Raw genomic sequence first — 21745 nt, 5'->3', positions numbered from 1 at the left:
AGGTGAGTCCAAGATGGGTGAGACCACAATGGGCTTGATCTCTGAACAGATGAGGAACTACGTTGGCACCACTGGTTGGCTTCACCTCGGATCATGGATGTAGGGTGCAGTGGTCACTTCAGCTGTTGGGTTTCTGAGATTCCAGTAGCTGCAGAGTCTTTTCCTTGGAGTTTCTTGGTGCAGAGCAGGGCAGTTGCCCACGGGAGACTTGAGTCTTTATTGAAAGCTGGAAGAGTTGGCTTCTGTGGATGCAACTCTTCTTTGTCCGGGCCTTCTTAGGTTGTCGAAATCTGAGTTCTATGGTTCAGGGGTGCCCCCTAAATATTCAATTTGGGGGCAATACAGGAAGTGCCAGGTGGTAGTCAATGGGCTGTCCACCTTTAGGGTGACTATACCCCTACTATGACCACTTCCATTGGGAAGTGAACATAACCCTAACCCAATTGGCCTAATATCTTCCAAGCAAGATGGAGGAATTTGAAAAGTGTTGTCAACTTCAGCTCGTCCACCTTAGGGGTGGGACTGGCATGAAGTTGGCACAATTTCTAATATGCCTATTTTTCCTGCCCGTGCTGCCACCAAAAATGGAGTCAGGACAGGGGGTCAGTCATCTTTGGCATTTCGAGAGACCTGGGTTGCATTATAAAGGCGGCAAGTCCTTTGAAGCTTCTTGCCCTGGAATGTCCATCCTTCCTGGGTCAGGTACCTCCACCCAGCGCATGCTTTTGTCTCAGGCCCACGAGAGCACTGGCTCTCACCTTGAGGGGCCAGAAATGCATCTGTGGTGGCTGAACTAGCCAGGACCAATGAGTCAGCACACTAGTAGCTGTTAGGTTTTCAGGGGGCACCTCTAAGGGCCCCTCTGTGTGGGTTTATTATTAAATCCATCACTGGGGTCAGTGAGGGTTTATTATTCTGAGATGTTTGATACCAAACATCCCAGGATTCAGAGAAGCCATTATGTAGCTGAGGAAGTCATACTGACCAGTGTCCAGCACATGCATTTAAAATGGCTTTCCTGTTTACTTACTATGTCTCGAAATCGACACAGACATAGCAGGGGCATATCTGCTCATGCATATATGCCCTCACATGTGCCTTGATGCACCCTACCTTAAGGGTGACTTACACCTGGCAAATGCAGTGAAAGGGGACCTGGCAAACAGGGGTGTGTGACAGGTTGTGTTTTCAACTTAGCCTGCACCAACCCACGCAGTCTGCAATGGCAGCACTGTGTGGGTTTGGCGAGGGGTCCTTGAGGGTGGCACAATTGGTGCTGCAGCCCTCAGAGACCTTCCTTAGTACCCCAGACCCTAGGTACCAGGGGTACCATCTACTAGAGACTTGCAGAGGTAGCTAAAGAGTTTGTGAATTGTGAAAAACAACTGTACAGTTTTGGGAAAAGAAATCTGGTGCTGGAGACCTGGTTAGCAAGCACCCAGTGCACTAACAGTAAAAACCACATCAGAAACCAGGTATAAAGTGGGGGCTAACCATGTCAAAAAGGGTGCTTTTATACATTCACTATTTACCTGGCTATACTTTTATGTTATGTATGGCCCCCAAAATAATCCATTTCAACTGCTATGCAGTGGGAGAGCAGTAATGGGATAGCATACATAACACAGCCTCGGTTATGTTTCCCTGTCCAAAGGTAAAAAAATCAAAAATACTTTAACTGCCAGCACCCAGCACCTTGCTTGCCTTTCCTCCCCCTACTGCAGCTGTGCTTTCTGATTTAATGCTAAACAAACAGCAGAGCTGCACTGAGAGGCTCTCAGAGAGTCCTGTCAGCCTGGCCTGGCAGGCTTTTATGACGTAGCAAGTTTTGATATCAGCTGTTACTACATCATATTAGAGAGTTAGCAGATTAGGAAACTAAAATAAAGGCTCTCTATCAGAACCATGCATATTATTAATACTGATATTAATATTAATAATAATAATAATAATACTAGACCAAATTATATATATATATATATATATATATATATATATATATATATATATATATATATATATATATATATTAATTCACTTAAAATAAAAGAAATGCTCACACAGAAGGGGTGGTGTAGAGAGAGATGGCCAGCACTTAATTAAGTCTCATTCACCGAGTGAAGTAAGGAGCATAGGGTGCCCTGGTCCTTTCCAATGGATTTTCCTCTGAATTGCCCTGCTGACAGAATACTTCCCATGGCTTGAAATCAGACTTTGTAAGACCTGAACATTGCCTTTACTCGCTTACTGTGGATGTGCAAGTGATATAATATGGGAATTGATGTCCAGAGGCACATCCTCCTTCTTTGAACCATTTTTTAAGTTTTAAGGGGGTTGGTTTCAATCCTTCAGAGTTGGTGTGGAGGATACTCTCTCCTACTACTCACAGATTTTTTTGTGATATCAGTTCAGTTGTTCCTCCACTTACCTATTGTTGGTGTCTCCAGGTTGAAGTTCATAGTCCTGATGATGATCATTTAGTTAATTGTGTTTAGGGGTTAAAACCTCGAGAATTGCTTACAATGGACTGGTTCTAAAAAGAGTTGTGAAAAGGACTTCATCAATGTCCCTTCAATGAAGTTGATTGTGCTAATTTGATGCATTTTTACCAGACACTTGTATATATATTTCATTTTGTGCACTTTATGTCTCACTAAATTACCTGTACTGTATCACTATTTGGAGCACCTATGTTTAAAGTTGAAATTTCAAATTTAAAATGTCAAGTTATGTTTTGTATTGTTTTCTGGAAACTATGAATAAGGTCCGTTTTATGTAAATAAAGATTTTTCTACAATGATAAAATTGTTATACTGTCTACCCTATCTTTTCAAGTTGAAGTCTAAAATCAACACTCTGGAAGTCTAAGCTTATACGTCCCCCCACAGGACCATTTGTGATCATTAATTCCCTTACCCGGGTCCCAGGGTCACTGGGTTGCACCTTAGCATTTTCATCATCACACCAATTAATTAGGGAAGTTGGTATAGCAGGAGGAGTGGTGTAATGGGTTTGTGAAGGTAGTGCCACCCCTCCTTGGGAAGCTCAGAACTAGTGATGGGGAGATGGGGTAGGGGATTTTGGTGCCTAGCCCCAATAAAAATCTTGACCTAACCAAAAGCTGCATTTTAAATGTGCACTTTTCTTTCTAAAACTTGCATGACCCGCATTTGCTTGACTTGCTAGTGTTGACAAATTCCAATCAGTATTTCGTCAGCAGAAATGTATCTTTTGTAACTTTTGCATAGCCTTTGTGTGATGCAAACATCCTATGCTAACAAAGAAAGCTATGTTATTTAATTCTTTTTTACTGCTTGACCTGCAGTGGAATCTCAAAACTTGCTAAACTAATCCAAAACTTGCTTCTTTATGAATAGGCTTTTTATGTGGAGATGTATGAGGATTGAAACAATATAAGCTGTTTGTGCATAAAACTTACATAAGTGACCTTTCTTTCAGACACCGAGATGGCTGTGAAAATTCCTTGGTGTATCTCACTGTGAAAAATGTTTGCTAAACGTATGTTATATTAGAACTGTGTTTGTTAGAAGTTACCAGCTTAATGGAAACTGTTCATGTTTCATGGTTTCCTGAGCTATTGCTCAGTAAAATACATAACTTAGCTGAAACATTTGTAATAAATTGTACTCGTTGTATTGTGATTATAAATGTGTCCCAAGGAAAAGACAGATAATGCTTATGCTTTCACTCATTCCCTTAGGCCGCACTCCTAGCTTTTACTATGAGACTGTGACTCTCACACTTTTGCTCTGCCTAGACTATTCTCTATCAGAGTCCGATAGAGTATTCATTTTGAGCACTGACAGCTTCACTGACTAGACTGCCTCTCAGACATCTGTTCTAATTGCTATTTTTCTGACTAAATGATTTACTCTTACTGATCTAGAATATTAGATAGGGATTACATTATGGGACACACTTTATGCATTGTTCTGTAAACCTTATTTGACTAATAAGAAGATTCAAAACGTATTATAAATAAACTTTTAAATTCTAATTGCAACTCAAATTACTGACTCTTGAAAATTAATAATTTTATGAATTTTATATATTGATGTTTAAATTTGCAGTTTTCTTTTCCAGCTTGTTCAAAGATCTCCTACTGGCTATCTAAGAGTTGCGGAGTGATTTATAAATTTAGATTTCTCCGCATTTGAACCTATTTTGGTTTTCTACCTATAAAGTAAATATTAATAATAAATAACGTTCATGGCAAAATATTCTCTATGTAGGATGAAGCGTGTGGTGATGGCTTTCTTGTTTTGCCATTCTTTATTCCCACAAAGATGCATTTTGTAACTTATTCTATGTGGAAGCAGTACAAATCGACATGACCGAATTACATCAGCTCTCATTAAAAGCATGTATGCTGAAAAGTTAAACAAAGATGATCCTAACCTCACCATTTATCCCAACCACTAATAGAAACTTAATTTGAATATCGACCTAACTTACACTTAATTGTCTGCTGAGAATCAACTGTAGCCAAGCAGTTGTCAGACATTCGCAGCAACACATATTTATCGAAATGTAATTGCCCTTGGTGTGTTATAATGATAATTTAAGAGGGTTTATGTTTACGGATGGCATTTGCAGGTGCTTCTTACAGCAAAACGCTATTTCAGGATGCCAAGAGGTGAGTGAAGGGGGTACAAGAAAAGAGGACCCTACAGTTTTAAAAGCAGATGATTGACACATAATGTAATCTCAGTTTGTTAGTGAATGCACCCTAATATTCCCCTCTTTGTTCATAAAGGTCTGAAAGAAAGCCCACTCTTCCACTTTTTTTCTGGTAATTTAAGTTTTCCTGTTGTTGTAAAAGTACTGGGATCAGGTTGTCCCTTGTGTCTCTATGCCTACAGTTCGCAGTTGTACCTTGTGCCAATGTCAGTTGACCTTTGCAGATGTAAGTTGGCCATGAACCAATGAGATCGGATTTTCTGTGGGTCTAAACTTTTGTAATTTGGCCAGGGTATTTGAGGCTGTGAGATTAGCTGGTCATTTAGGCCAGGCTCATTATCTTCTCTAGAATGGGAGCCTGAAAATGGAGTAAATGTAGATAATTCAAGATCGATGTTGTGTGACTTCTCAGTTTTAACACAACAATTAGTTGAGCTATATGTTTTTTTACACTACAGAAAGCTATATCAGGAAGATCATGTGAAGGCCAACCAATAAAATGGTCTTACGTTGATATACAAGTTAGCTGCAACACACATGCCAAATCAGATTTATGTCAGAGAATAAGCATGGGACCACACTTACTACGCTTGTGGAATTGAAGATATGTGCTCATGAGCTGTGCTCCATAATGTAAGTTAAGACTTTGGGGCGTCACCTATTGACAGCAGCAGATTATTGAAAAGGTCCAAAGAAATTGCCTTTTTTTGGTTTGCTGGGAGCACAAAGCTGGCTGTTTCTGTAGGGTGGGTCTGGGACAGACAATAGGCTCTGTCACCAAAGTAAAAGTGGTGTGCATTTAGTAAATAAAAAAGCTAAGAAATTACCCACATTTTCAAATCATGGATGTTTTGAACTTGTAAGGACACCATATATAAATCTTTTGTAAGGTATGCAAGACTGTATGTATTTGTACTAACTACAGGCCCCCAAACTGCCAAAAAGATCGCCTACACAATAACATGTAATTCCAGCCCTTCAGGCACTGCAGATTGTCGCGAAGGCCAGTCTGGCCCTGCCTGGAGTGCTGCAAATCCTCACACTGTGCTGCATGGGTATGTTGTGGACTGAGACCAGGCTTCTTAATGTACTTCCAACGTTACAAGGATTTCTTACAAGTGAACACTAATTGCATGATATATAGGCCCAGATTTAAGAGGGCCTAGCGCCATCTAACGACACATTAGTGTCATTTATTTTACACTAATGTGGCGTTAGATGGCCAAAAGCGCCATGCCATATTTACAAATTGGAGCAATGCATGCATTGAGCCACTTTGTAAACCCTTGCAGCACATTATGCCTGCACCAGGCATAATGTATACAAGGGGGGGGGCATTCTAAAAGATTTCTTTGCGTCATTTTTTTTCAGCATTTTTAACGCCTGTTAAGAGCAGGCATTAAAAGGGGGCACACCATTATGTATAATGTGACCCTATGTACTGTATTTTGGTGAAAACCTTGAACAGTACATCAATAGCATCAGAAATGATGACGCTTTGCCCCCTACCCTGTGCCAGGGTGCACCATAGTATAAATACGGCACACACATGTTGGTGATAAGGAGCACTAAGGGGTGCAAGAAAAGAGGCGCTGCACCCAGTGCAGCACCACTTTTTTTAAATATGCCCCATAGTGTGTTCTCACTTTGGTGTGTACTAGATCTCTCAGATCAACTTGGGATGCATGCAGCTCCTTTTCAGAGGCAGTGCTACATGTTCGTGTGCTTTAATTATTGTATTAAATTATTTATAGAGCGCATTCCGGCAAAAGCATTGAAGCGCTAAACAGACCATAAATAAAGAAAAATGAGCACCAACTATCCCTGAAATTTAATTTACAAAGAGCCAGGTTTTAAGACTTTTCCTAAAGAAAAAGTGATTTCATATTTGACGCATTGAGAGAGGCAAACCATTCCATAGTCTGGCTGCCTCCACCGTAAAAAAAACCCGATCTCCCCATCTCACTTTTTTACAACGTGGTAACTTCATCATATATTTAGAAGATGATCTCAAGTGTCTTGGTGGTTGATAGAACAACAAAAAGGATTTCAGATAATCGCATCCCCCCGACTGAAGTGCTTTGTGCGTGAGGCAAAGTGTATTAAACATGATTCTCTTCCTAATTGGAAGCCAGTGTAGAGCTATCACACATCTCTTAGCAGAGATAGTATGAGGAAAATTTAGAGTTAAATGGGCTGCTGCATTCTGAATAGACTGCAGTTTATCTAAGGAAGATTTATTAGCATTAAGCAACAATGAGTTACAGTAGTCCAGTCTAGATGTAACCAGTGCCAATACGGCCGGACGTCTAAGGTCATCCTCTAAAAGATGTAACATTTTCTTAAGCGTTTTTAATGTCCAAAAACAGACCTTGACCAAGTGATTAATCTGTAACTTAAACGACAATGAGTCATCGAAGATAATGCCCACATTTTTTGCAGCTGGCACAGGCGACGGGCAACCCCCACAGACGGGAGGCCACCAGTTATTATCCCAAGGGAAATCATTACAGCCAAAACACATAATCACTGTTTTGTCCCCGTTGAGTTTAAGCCAGTTGCAAGTCATCCACTTGTTAATTGCTAACATACAGTGTTGGAAATTTTCCTTTGTGTCCTTTATATTATGGGAAATGGGCACAATCAACTGCGTATCGTCTGCATAAGAGACAATTTGGGCCCCAAATGAACGAACCAGGTTAGCCAAAGGTGCCATATAAAGATTGATAAGAGTCGGACTAAGCGAAGATCCCTGCGGGACACCACAGGGTAGTTGGAAAGGAGAGGCCCTATAATCCCCGCATGCTACCGTAGTAGTTCTATTCATCAAGAAAGTGCTAAGAAGCTGCAGGGCCTTCCCTCTCACTCCAACTTGGGCCAACCGGTTACATAAAATAGAGTGAGAGATGGTGTCAAATGCTGCTGATAGATCTAACAGGACCAGAATCGACCCCTCTCCCAGATCGCCTCTTCTCCGAATCATGTCTGTCGTGGAAATAAGTGCAGTTTCCATACTATGAGCACCCCGAAAGCCATGCTGTGAAGGATCTAGTCCACCGTTATCCTGCAGGAAGACTGACAGCTCAAAGTTGAGATGTTTTTCTAATATTTTAGTCAACCCCGGGAGTAGAGAAATCGGGCGAAGATTAGAAAGGTCCGACACCTCCTTCCCTGTTTTTTTTAACAACCATAATATTGTCTAGATGACTCATGAATATTATACCCATGTGTAAAACATCAATATTCGAGGGACCACATACATTTTCTGTCGACCTGCTTCACAATACAGACAAACAAACAGTGATGTTAAAACCAGAATGCTGTGTCGTAAGCACATTTAACTTTATATCAAGCACTTTTACCAAGAAAATAAAACACCCTTGTATGGGAGGGATACCACTACCATCAAGACACCGAAACTCAAGAAAGAAGAGAGATATTACCTGACAAAAATCTCATGTCCATGTACCAGCCATCTGAATATTTAGCATTATAAACCATACAGTGACCTTGAAGAAAGCCGTTGTAGGAACAGAAGATCACAGCCATGATAACTATCTGGAGGGGCGCAGGTCGTCCTCTTGTGAACAATGAATATATAAATGTCCTACAAAGGAAAACACAAATGAATATAATGTCAAACAGGTTTTAGGCCACACCATTTTGGTCAATCCTGTAGCATTTCTTTGCATAGACAAATGCTTGAAATAAAATTTGCAAGGGAAGCTGCACCAATGCATTATATAACCCCCAGAATTATCTCTAGGTTTACGATGAGCAAGATGTCTAGAGGATCTCCAAATGTGCGTGGCCTCAGTGAATAGCTCAAACATGCATTTTTTTGGTTTTGTTCTGATTAACCAACAATCTTGCCCTGGTAGCAATATCTGTATAAAAACATGCCCCTATCCACCAAAATCTGTCCCCTTCTGATTACAAAACAATAGGCCCTATTACAGCAAAATAACCACAAAGGCAACTTGGACACCCAGTATCGCCCTCTGATGCACTTTTTGCAATGACTAAAACACTGAACGCAACACATGCAGCCTTCGCTCACTGAATGCACACCAAGCACCTAGGTGAAGGGTTTTACATATTTATGAGAAATAACCTCCTATACCAACGAGCTGCCCCTGACCTAGTTTCTTGTTTGCGGATTACCATCACTCTCAAGTGCACAGCATTCCTGGAAAGAGCCCTCTACCAACCTCCTGGTTCAATTGAGCTTTTTATAACACTACTGACCTGTTCAGTGAGTCCCTTCTGATAGCTAACCATTACTGGTCTGTGGGGACATTGAATGACACACATATGGCAACTCAGATTCACATAAATGCTCTTGAAAAACAGTCTCACGCACACCCACTCGGCGCACAACCACCCAAATCGTCAACTCCTCGAGCTTATGCTCACTGATTCATCCCTCTTTGACCCTCCCTTTCTTACATTTTCTATCTTGGCCACAACTCACAAACCTACTGTCTAGGTATCATTTAATAATCTACTCGTTCCTACCTACTTCGACTGAGTCATGAAAAAAAATGTTATTTTCTCATTATGCAGTTTTACGTTCATTGATGTGTTCAGCCGCTTCCTCACACTTCTGCACCTCCCGCCGAGAACCGTAGATTCAGGAGATCAGGGATGGGAGCAGTGCTTAATTTGTGCTTGTTGTGTCCGGTGCAGAGCACTTATTTTTGAAAGTCGGCACTAATTTTTCTGCTTCAAGCATTTACTGCGAGCAAAAGACATATGGGAAAGACAGAGGAAGAGAAAAATGAAAAAATGTCCCAATGGGAGAAAGCAGAAAGCAGCAAGAGTGAGCTGAAGGGGCAGGGAGTTGCTGTAATTTGATTAACGGAGCCCGAGATGGCTTTGGGATTACACTGCCTCAGCAAAACAAGCTCGCACATTTATTTGCAGCAGCCGCGTGTTTAAGAGGAGGTCTTTGGGCACGGCACATTTTTATCTACAAATTAAGCACTGGGTGGGAGACCCCCCTAAAAATTTATTTGTGGCCATCTGCAGCAACAGTGACATCAATTCACTTTTGCTGCAGACTGTGGGCCTTGTTTACAAGCGGCTTGCGCCGCTGTTGCTTCACTTTCTTGACGCATCGACAGCTCAGACTGCAGGCCCATATCCACAAGGCCACGTAAAGACACTTTGCATGGCTTTTCATGGCCTTTTACAGATGGCTCAAGGCAACGCAGTGCAACTCGTTGTGTTGGCTTACTCTGCATCAAAGAGGCATGCCATGGATGTTGCAACAGCCATGGATTTTGATGCAGTCCCAGACTTACAAGGATTTGTAAACCTGGAAATGCATCAAAATCCTACACCTGGGGAGGCATAAGGGTTTCCTTTCCTAAATGTGTTCTGCAGCACATATAGAAAGAGAGAAATGCCTCTTGTGATTGTTTCTGTGCAGGAAGGTGTCCCTTCCTGCAGAAAAATAATCATCTTCACGCAGCATACACCCTTGTACCATGGTACAAGGGTGCCTGCATTGGCTCCTGGCAGCCCATTGATCGCCAGAACAGCGGTAAAAGACAGGAATGTGCCGTATCTTGTAGATACAAAGCATTCTTGCTATAATCTTTTCAGGCAGGGCAGCGTAGCAAGAAGGCAGATGGCAGAGTCCACAAATTAACAGGTGGAGCTGAGCTAGAGCCAAGTTAAGGGCCTGAGTTAACTGTAAGTGCCCATACATGAGTCGAGTCATGAAAATATTTGGCATGTAAATCATGCAGCAAACATTATGTAAAAATATGATAAAGTTGATTGAAAATGCTAAAAGAATTAAATAAAGAGCGGAGTGTGAGGCAGCCAAGACTGCGCGTTGACCTAGCTAAGTCAGGGGAGGAGTATTTGGTCATCTGCACAGCCCCTATGCCACACAGCCGGACTGGCAGTGGACCTGCAGGGATCTGACAGTGAGTGAAGTGGTGTGAGGCAGGCAAGACAGGGTATGAGATGTGGGGCTTATTTGAGAGTCCCGGCATGGCCTTCATTGTCCCTCACCACCAGCCTACCAGTCCTCACCAACATGTTCACCATGCTCCTCAGTCTCCGCACTGCTGCCAAGAGCAGTCCCCCAGCTAGGAGGAAGCACCAGAGGGAACACCAGGTTCCTAATCTGGCCCACCTGGGCTGTTCAAACCTCCACATCAAATCACAGCCTGCATCCCGGCCCAAGGCTATGCACATGGCTGTGCAGTTCTAGTGATCCTGTGCTCTACCGACTAAGCTTCTCACCTAATTTCAATAAGAAACCAAAAACCATAAAGACCACAAGGCTACAACAAAAAGTATCACTGAATGTTAGCAGATCTCCACAAGGCCTCACCCCCCATTTTGTTTAACAGGTGGCAAATTAGATCAGGAAGGTTCAAAGAAGCAGCTTGGTGCTGCTCTCCAGAAATAAAAAAAATCAACCCCACCTCAACCAAACAAAAACCCAGGACTTAGCCGAACACCCTTGAGGCTTGTAATGTAATAATCACAGCAGATGGATTTGAAATCTTTGACGCCTACAGTTCTAAATTTCTTCAAAGATAAAGTAAGTGATCGGTCAGTTACCAACAAGTTTACCCCCAGTAAGGATGCTCAAAAAGAGAGCTTTTCTGCGAGAGAAGCACCATGGTTGCAATCAAATTAAACTAAAATGTACATTTTGCACTATGCAGAGCCTGCATAAAAACAATCTACAGACTTCAAATGGGTGAACTGAGGTTGAGGAGGTGTGGTGCCAAAGAGGAAGCCAAAACCAACAGTTACCCACAGTCCTGAAAGGGAGGTTGTTGGAAATGGCCCTTTCTGCAGAGTCACCCCCAGAATTTTTACCTTCCTCCTCCTTGTTTTCAGACCTCGTTTTTGTTGACCTTAGGACTGCTAACCAGTGCTAAAGTGCTTGTGTTCTCTCCTTAAAATACGGTTAACATTGGCTTATCCACAACTGCCATATTTAATTTTCATGTAAGTCCCTAGTAAAGTGCTGTATATGCGCCCAGAGCCTTAAATTAAATGCTACTAGTGGGCCTGCAGCACTGATAGTGCCATCCACTACAGTAATCTTTCAATCATATCTCAGGTTAGCCACTGCAGAGCCTGTGTATGAAGTTTTAAACTGCCATTTCGACCTAGCAATTGCACCCACTTGCCAGGCTCCAACCTTCCTATTTATTACATGTAAGTCACCCCTAAGGTAGTTGGACATGTACTTTTAAGTTCAACATTTGCAGGTAGTGAAAAAGTGCTAAGTTCGTTTTTCACTACTGCTAGGCCTATCTTTCAGATAGGTAAACATTGGAGTTACCTTGAAGCAGTCTTTACGTGTAATTTCCAATTGGGAAGAGATAGAAATCTGTAGTTTGGTACTGTTTCAGTGGACCCTGGGTGGGTTCTATAGCTTGCCTACCCTCCATTGCAGTCGGCTTGAACTTTGGATTTGCACCGGTCCCTCGCTAGTGACGTCTAAGCACTGTTTTCACATTTAGGGGGTCATTACGACTCTGGCGGTTGACGGAGAAGTGGCGGTTTTACCGCCAACAGGCTGGCGGTAAAAAAATTGGAATTATGACGTTGGCTGTTACTGCCATGGTCATCCGCCATTTCTCCGATCAGACCGCCATGGCGGAGATGACCGCTGGGCTGGAGACTTGGGTCTCCAGCCCGGTAGCCGTCACAAGACCTCCGGCGGTATCATGATCCGGCTTACCGCCATGGATTTCATGGGGTTTGGAACCGCCATGAAATCCATGGCGGTAAGCACTATCAGTGCCAGGGAATTCCTTCCCTGGCACTGATAGGGGTCTCTGCCACCCCCCCACCCCCTCCCCCGAGTCCGTCCCCGAGACCCCCCACCCCCTGCCACCCCCCAAAGGTGGCAGGACCCCCCTCCCCACCCCTAACCCGACATCACAACACAGACACACACCCACCAACACACAATCCCGCACACACACGAACAAACATGCCAACAGACACACACACAGTCATACACGCACACCCTCATTCAGACATACACGCACACATCCATACAGACATACATACAGACAGACACGCACACATTTCCATTCACACTATACCTCCGCATGCATACACGCACTCACACACCCCCTCTACTTACTCACACGCACACCCCCATGCACCCACACATCACACAACACCCCCCCACCACCCTCTCCTAACGGACTATCAACTTACCTTGTCTGTTGATCTTCCGGGAGGGGACGGGATCCATGGGGGTTGCTCCGCCGCCACCACACCGTTAACAGAACACCGCCACGCCGAATCACAGAACGTGATTCGGTGGGCGGTGTTCTGTTGACGTGGCGGTGGAGGTGGAGCAACCTCCACTTCCCCGCCGCCCGCCAGTATGGCTGCTGGCGGCTCTCCGTCCGGATAAGGACGAAGGGCTGCCAGCAGTCATAATACGCTGAGCGGAAAACCGCCACCACTGGCGGTCTTCAGCACGGCTGGTCCTCAGCGGTCTTGTCAAAAGACCGCCGAGGTCGAAATGACCCCCTTAATCTTTATATAAATTCATATCTTGACTTCTACTTATTGGAATTTTGACATTGTGCTCTTGTTTTACTCAGATGAATATTCTCTATGTTTCTAAACCAGTCTGGAGTTTTTTGTGTGGTGTCTTTCATTGTGTCACTGTAATTAGGTGTTGCACAAATACTTTACTCTTAAGTTAAGCCTTACTGCTCTGTGCCAAGTTACCAGAGGTGAGCACAGGTTATTTTAGGGTGTGTATCTGACTTACCCTGACTAGGATTGTGGTCCCTACCTGGAGAGGGTGTATCCACCTTGCAAACAATGGCAAACTCATTTAAACTCCACTCGGATAAACTTGATGGTCAAGCGGACTTATTAAATAACCTTGCAGTGTTTGTGTCGGGGATCGATTCCGAGCTAGGAGCAGTAAAAAATCTGATTAAGTGTGTGCCCAAGAAGCCCATTAAGACCAGGTGGGCCCTAACAGCCCGTTGAGCAACCATTGCATCTGTATCCCCTTAATTATGAAACTTAGGGGCATATTTAAGGAAAGTGGCACTCCGCAGAGTGCAGCGCCACTTTTCGTGCACCCCTTAGCTTCCCCTACCGCCACCATGTGTGCAGCATATTTAAAATAGAGCACACTATAGCACAGGGAAGGAGGCAATAGTGTAATTTTTTACATTACTGATGTACTCTGCAACATTGTGGCGCTACTCCTGCAAAGTACATAGGGGCCCATTTTAAATAATGGTATGCCCACTTTTAACACCTGCTCTGAGCAGTCGTTAAAAGTGCAAAAAAAAATGGTGCAAGGAAATCTCTTAGATTTCCTTGCACCATTGTTTTGGCCCCTCTAATGGGGGAACGCCCCCCTGCATACATTATGTCTGGCGCAGGCATAATTTGGCTCAAGGTTTTACAAAGTGGTGCAATGCATGCATTACGGCACTTTGTAAATATGGGATGGGGAAAATGCCACTTTAGGGCCGCCTTAGCGTCAAAAGAATGATGCTATGGCGGCACTAAGGTGGCGCTAGGGGCTCTTAAATATGCCCCTTAGTACATTGTCTGAGGCACTGACCTCAATAGTCATGGATTGTGAATGTGTTGCTCATTTGTGTTCTGTGGACATTGCGCTTGGGCCCTTTGCTCCTTCACCAGTGGCATAAGACACTGCAGTTTTACTAGTTGCCCCTCTTCGAGTCTGTTCTGAGGCTCATGGAGCGGCCAGCCCCAAAAGCACCACAACCAAAACAACACAGTTTTACAACCACTATCACAAAGCAAAATATATTGTGCTGCAGAGATCCATAGGCAAAGCATATCAGAGACATTCCTGGATCCAAAGAGTCCAAAAATGGAGGCTCCTACTCCAAGTGGAAATGGAGAATCAGTGTATCCATCTAAAGAACCTTCCCCATACAGTACCAAGTACTGTTCAAATGAAGAACAATTGAACTTGGTGAAAAAGTCTCCTGACACGAAAAAATATTCACAAAACATGAACGCAAAAGGTAAAGAAAGGCAAGAAACAAAATCTTCAGACAACCAAGTGCAGTAGACTCAAGGCTATGTAAAAAACTGTATTGCATATTTGAATTAAGAAAGGACCACCTAATGATAGCAGCAGCCACCACCAAACTTATTAAACTGGGGCTGAGCCCACTGACAACTAGGCAGAACACAAGGGGGAAGGAAGTCTTGTCTCCAACAACTCAAACATGTCCCCCTTCTCCAAACACAGAATAAGCACATCTACTTGCATCATGGCCGAAAGACTCTAGGCAGTTATAACAAAGCTAGTCAAGGAACATCACTGTCAGTGGTCAGCATTCCCTGGAGACGTCTGATAAAGGTTCGGTATGTATACAGCAGACTGGGGGAATTGTTCGCCAACCTCATTTAGTGACACGATGCACAAAGGTGTCAATCAGTCAACGGCCATAGAAAGAACAAAATGGTCAAGAGAGCAATTAAAGGACTGAAACAGACATAAATATGTTGCAGTCTGCAATGGCGACATGGAAGTTCACATTAGTCTTAGCAGTTGAGTCACAAATTAAACAATATATCAGGAAAATGGAGAACCAATGGCCACCAATGATGCACTCCCCTGCTCACAAACCAAGAGCAACCATCCTCCAGATAATAAGTTGTTGTTCTACCACAATTATGTCTCTAAGGGACTGCATGATTACTTAAACAGGGGCAACATAGTGCAGCTATTGAAGTATTATCCCCCTTGACTCACTTCCCCAGTGCAGATATAGAAACAATTGAATTCCTTTCCCCACAATGCTCCTAGATAAACATGCCCACCCTCATAACATGGGGCACAGCAAAGCAAGCCCACCAAGTAAAGCAGGAAACACAATCATTTCAGAAGTGGGGCATAAACATCTCAAGATATTTAACAAATGAATATCCAGTACAGGTAAAAGAAGGGCCCAATGGTTGAGGAAACTGAGAAAACCCATTGGAGGAAGCGGCAATAAAAATGGATTCAAAACCATGATCCATCTTCTAAACCCCAAGAAATCAGGGAATCCCTAATTGGCCAAACCCATCAAGCGGACCTGGGTAGACTGAACATGGTTTCCATCAGCACTGTCAATAAAGCACAGAGATTGACCCTCAACAAGAACAATCCCAGATATACCCATAAATAGATTAAAAATATCCTCATGAAACGTGGGTGTTCTGACCCATCTGATAAGTTACCCAGATGTAACAGCATGCTAGCAACAGCTTAATATAATAACTTTGCAAAAAAGTTGGAGTCTGACATCAAGCACACTCATTAGGTCTTTAGGATTTAACACAACTGCACAAAAAATACACTCCAGATGAAGACCAATAGGAATCCAAGAGACATAGTAAGCTTACCAAACCTGAGAAGGTTAAAAGGGAACGACCATTTAGCAGCAAAAATCTTGTGGACTTTGCTTCAGCTGTGGAACTAAATGATCAAATCAATTGCCTGGCTGCTAACAGCCTGGAAGTTAGTAGCCGAGGAACTGATAAATTAATTTAATCAAAGAAGACTAACATGTTGGACTCCAAGAGAAGGCACCCCTTTTGGCTCACCCATTCAATTAAAGCCACAAAGAAGGAATTAAATCAACAGCTTGGGACCTTCAAGCACAATTCATAAGATGCTAGCTTTATAGAGGAAATAAAAAATCTAAGGAAAACAGTATTGAAAAAGGTGTGGGCAACAAGGCATGAGGGCAACAAAAAATTTGAGTTTCAGCTAATTCACGCAATAAAGTCCAGGAATGTGAGAGCCTTCTCGAGGATCATAAATAAGCAACATAATGGGTGTATCACTGCCTACAACATCCACAACCTATAGAGCAAATGGGTCACTAGCCGCGGAGTCAGGGTTTGTGGGGGGCCAGGATCACAAAGTATACCTCCAAATGCCTCCCAAGTAGAAGATCAGTTCTGTTGGAATTTGGCCATTTAAAAACAATCATTGGAAAGATAAGGGGCTTTTTTGAAAATTTGTTTCAAGTTAAGGGCAGCATAAGAAAACGTGTTACTGCACTAGCTGTTATCGGAAATTTCAGCCTCAATAAGTAAGCCTACTGCGTATACTTTCCTTGACAAGGAGCTTCAACACCTCCAGACACGGAATATATAGTTCACTTCAGCTTTTTTGAATTTTTTTTCTATCATAATTTGTTTTATTTTGCATATATGGTTTTAAATCACCAATGCATTAGATCAATTAATTGAAAAACTGAAATTGGTTTCACATTATGGAATTCAACCACTAAATAGGTATCACTTTCGCTCACCTGTTTTACATCAAAGCTCGCTGCTTTGTCAATAATTCTAGGCAAATGAAGATAGAACATGAGGAAAGACAGAAGCCGGGTGAAAACTGAGCCTGTTTTGGATTTGAAGGTCCAACTGGCACTGGTGATGCGCCACAGCCAGGCATCTGCCTCAAGCATGGCTTGAGCTTCTGTTAGCACGCCCTTAGCTTATCTAATTCATCATGATAATAGTAAGCGGATGCAACTATAAGATCTATTAATCTTTTGACTTGTTTAAATCATATGTAAACAAGTAATGCAAAGCGCAATAACAATCAAACAATGCATAACATCAGAGAGTCAGTAAAGAACGCACCATGGCCCACTTGGCCATGAATAACCACACCTTTTAGTATCAATTAAAATGTTTATTTCCGTATATTAACAATGCTAAGGTCACAAGAATTAGTCTTAGCACCAAATGATACAAGTAAAGAAACATCATAGGCTGTCTAAACCTACGAAATAATCTTAGTTTAAACAAAGCAACCAGAGAGATAATCTCAACAGCGAAAACACTCATTAATAGCAGCAATATTTGAGAAAAAGATATATAATACATTTATTCAGCAAGCAGATTAACAGTTCATTGGCATGAGGAAACACCTCTCTAACCTCAGATTAGCATTAGCGTGTTGGGCTTCATGCAAAAGGTCTAGTAACATTAATTTAGAAAACATCTAACTATGGCGCTATCAAAACAGCAGCAGTATTAAAACAGCAGATGGTACCTGGAAAACAAAAGACAATTAGCAATGCACAGATCTCTCATAGTTACCACTCCCTAGGAAATGTCAGCAATTGGTTTCTGCTTCATCAGAGGGACCTCAGCGTCAGCATCAGGACAGTAACAGGGAAAGGGGGACGGTGTAGAATTTGGACTATAAGATCACTAACTCATCAGATCATTAGTTCAGTATTGAACAGACATAGTAAACTCAGAAAATATTAAACCCCCCCGAATGTCAGTAGACTGACTGGCAAAGTACGATGTATCAAAGTGACAGGTCACACTAAGAGTGCGAAGTGAAGTCTCTGGAAATCAGAAAGCAAAAGACCCCCAAACGACTGACCCTGAAACATTAAATTAAACTTAGGAAACATTTGCTATTGGCTAAAAATGTAATGCGAAGAAAGAACATCCAATGAGAAAAATATTAGATATCACAATTGCATAAAATGTTAGCTTGAAAAGCGTTGATTCGCTTCTGTTCCCTTTACGTAATTCAAACTTATACTAAATGTATCTTGCACATCCTCTTCCTCCTTCAGTCTGCGGACCCATTGTTTTGCATCTTCCAAATACTTGGTTGCTGGACAGTAGTTACAAAGATATGGAAACATTTCTCGTTGCACCATTTCGCTCAAGAGAAATACATGAGTTAGAAACATAACTACAGACACATATGCAAATTCAATAAATGGAGTCTGTTAAACAACAGACATGAAAGCATACAATTGTAACAACAGGAAGAACACCGAGGCCCATATTTATACTTTTTTAGTGCTGCATTTGCGTAATTTTTTGGCGCAAAATCGGTGCAAACTTACAAAATACAATTGTATTTTGGAAGGTTGCTCTGCTTTTGCGTAAAAAAATTACGCAAATGTGGCGCTAAAAAAGTATAAATATGGGCCCTAGTTTTAGATAACTTCGCACTGTGGCCTTGTCTGCTTGAGGCCCAGCAGAAAACAAGAAATACGCATATTATTTCAGCATTTAATTTTGCAGTGAACATGCTCTTAAAGAGACATGTTTTTCATTAAAAAGTTTGTGAAATATTTATAAGAAAACATGTGCAGGCCTTGCATTCGATGGTGGCCAATCGAAAAGGCACCATTATGTCAACATACATTAATTCAATCGTTAGTACAAGTAATATATCAATTTACACACAGGAGTATATAGAAAAATTATTGCTGATGAAATCAGCGCTCACACTTTAATCAGCTCACCCACCTCTAAGACTGGATATCTGATGTCAGAGTGACCAACAAAGATGTGTGTGATGCTCAGGGAGGGCGGAGGGAAAAGATTTGACTGGGGCACTGCCTGTCATTCACTCCTCCTCAGTGTGCTGCTTGTTGAGTTTTAAGTAGGTTAAGTCCACCTGGATCCAGATGCAGCAGTAATTAAAAACTGTCTTTGGGATGGGACCTTATTGAGTCCTAAAATCACATCCACTAAAGGCAAAAACAAGGCTTGAATTTCCAACAAATGTAGAAATCTTAGAGGTAATCCATTACAGCAATGTAGTCCCTGGTTATATTTCATTTTAACTTGTGCTTGCACTCCGTAAGAGTATTTGTTTTTTCTGTATGTTGTGTTTCTTTATTTTTTCATGCAACATATGGCTTTTTTATGTGATTGAGTTCCCACTAGGTGTCTGGGTGAGTTCCACTCGTGGGTGAGTTATCGTGAGGGGGCAGGACTGAGAGCTCTTAAGATGAGTCTGAATTTCGCACAGTGGCTGTCAATCAGTAATACAAATGTTCGTACTTTATGCACATGCAAACCTTGGCCTCTCTGCAGAGCGCAGCAAGCAGTGGTCACATATGTTCCAATTGTAATTGTGATTTAGTGGGAAAGTGTGTAAAGAAGGTACACAGCTGTCAAAATATTGACAGCGCCAAAGGGGAATAAAATATTGGAATACCCTCATATGTATGAGAAGTATCATAGAATCTGCATACCGGTAATTTTATCCGGTTATTTTTGGTCCTAACAAAATCCAGCTTTGTTCATTTTAAGCAGTTTCAAGTAGAGTCGTCCAATCCCCCAACACTGCACGACCTGCTCACCTTAGGCTCACTGGGACTCACATCCATTTATTTGTGCAGTGTAGCAATCAGTCAAAGGGCCAATGTTTGTGGTAGTTTCATAAGTCTTCTCTTGGAATAGCAGCACAAACAAGTGCACTTTATTGACAGTATATTACCATACCAACAATTAGTTCTTATAGTAGTTGTTGTTGAGTCATTCTGAAGCGCTTTAAATAATGATGTTCTTATTAACTGGGGGATATGGTTAACACAATTTGTGGAGTAACTGTTGCATATGTAACGTTAGAACTACACCGTACATGTCAACATCATGTTATAGACCATTCTGAGGTAGCTCTCTGCCATTCTTTCTCGTATGGGCTTCTCATACAGACTACAGCAGCCAAGTCACAGTGTCATATCAAACATATTTGTCACTGTAGAATTTTCTATTACTGGGGTATGACTCCTAAGTGTACTAAAACAACTCACAGTCATTGTCCAATATCAGGATTCTTGGTGAGATTCTTTAACTATGCTACTCCATCACAGATATATATATATTGCGTTGTTGTAGATTCACACGCCATTCAAAGTCAGAAACCTTTTTTACAGTCCAGCATGTGCATAAGGGGACCAACTCCAAACTAAGAAGCATAAGGGTCATTTACATATATACATCCAGTTATACATCCATCTCTCTCTCTCACACACACACACACACACACACACACACACAAACAAGACCCAGACGTACACACACCAAAGGCATATAAATATACCATATGCACAAAGTACCCTTAATCCTCAAAGAAACAGAAACGGACCATCGTCCATCCTTCCATGAATACCCATCAATCCTGACATGTTCCTTTCACATGCATTCTCCATCCACATTCTCCAGTCATCTGCTTATCCATCTGCCCACAGAAATTAACCAAAACATAAATTCAGCCTCCTATTTCCCCATTGTCCACCAACTCACACCACCATCCACTACTCCATTGATTTACGTATGTATCAAAACAGTCATTTAGCCACTCACACATAAGATAACACGTCATGACATATGTATTTGTAAGCACACGTTCTCCTCTTCGTGCATGTTGACACTGATGTAACGGATGTACATTTTCCGTTTTGCTTGCCCAACCCTCCATACTTTTATCATTACACACAAATCCAGGCAAACATACTGAAACATATACATACAACAGGCAATGGTGCTTGCACTGCTGCTGCAAACTGTTCTGTGCCTGTTATCTGAGAGAGGGGTTGCACGGATACCTCCTGAGCTTTGCCTGTTCTGTGAGAGTAGAAAGCATGGTCTGCCGCTGTATTTTCAGTGAGAAGTACTATTTAACAAGGGAAACCCATTGATCACTGGGGACCTGGGGTCTGACTATATTCTAGCGAGCAGTGGTGCCTAGTAATATGTATAATGTGAAAGTACCAAATGGTAACTTAATAAATCAATCAAAAGATAATTGAAAAAACAAATCATTGTTGAAAAACATACAGCGGCACGGTGAAAGTATGTGAGTGTATGACAACGTGCTCTCCTTTCCCAGTGATTCCCTCAAGTGATAAAACAAGATCAACACGTGTATAAGTAAAGCAAGAATAGCACGGCCTGTCCAGAAATGTCAAATATTCAGTCCTTAAGGGTCCCTGTATTATAAAGTCAGCGGCATTCAATCCCATTAGGAGTATGGGGTTCGTCGATTTGGCTCACAAGAATTGTAAACGGTAGACAAAGCTGAACAAATTATTTTAAAATCTAAACAATGGACAAGGCAAGGCATTTTTTTTTACATAAATCCATATTTGAAAAGTAAAACACGTACTCACGAAGTAAAAGGGAAGGTGAGTATACTGAAACAGGAGATAAGAGGGTAACATGAGTGCCAAGAACATATAGCAGGTGAAGAGTAGAGAAGCAC

At 42.0% G+C, this 21745-nt stretch overlaps 1 protein-coding gene across 1 annotated transcript in view; it reads right to left on the bottom strand.

Moving 5' to 3' along the window:
* Window positions 1-21745, bottom strand: part of SRD5A2 (steroid 5 alpha-reductase 2) — a 606456-nt gene that overhangs the window by 309533 nt on the left and 275178 nt on the right. Inside the window, exon 2 of the mRNA XM_069234684.1 lies at window positions 8145-8308. Coding sequence (XP_069090785.1) covers window positions 8145-8308 — 164 coding nt within the window. The remainder of the gene's footprint in view (window positions 1-8144; window positions 8309-21745) is intronic.

This window comes from Pleurodeles waltl, chromosome 5 (genome assembly GCF_031143425.1).
Source record: "Pleurodeles waltl isolate 20211129_DDA chromosome 5, aPleWal1.hap1.20221129, whole genome shotgun sequence".
NCBI classification, from domain to species: domain Eukaryota; kingdom Metazoa; phylum Chordata; class Amphibia; order Caudata; family Salamandridae; genus Pleurodeles; species Pleurodeles waltl.
The sequence above is the reverse complement of the archived record's forward strand: the minus strand, read 5'-3'. Positions and strand labels throughout refer to the sequence as shown.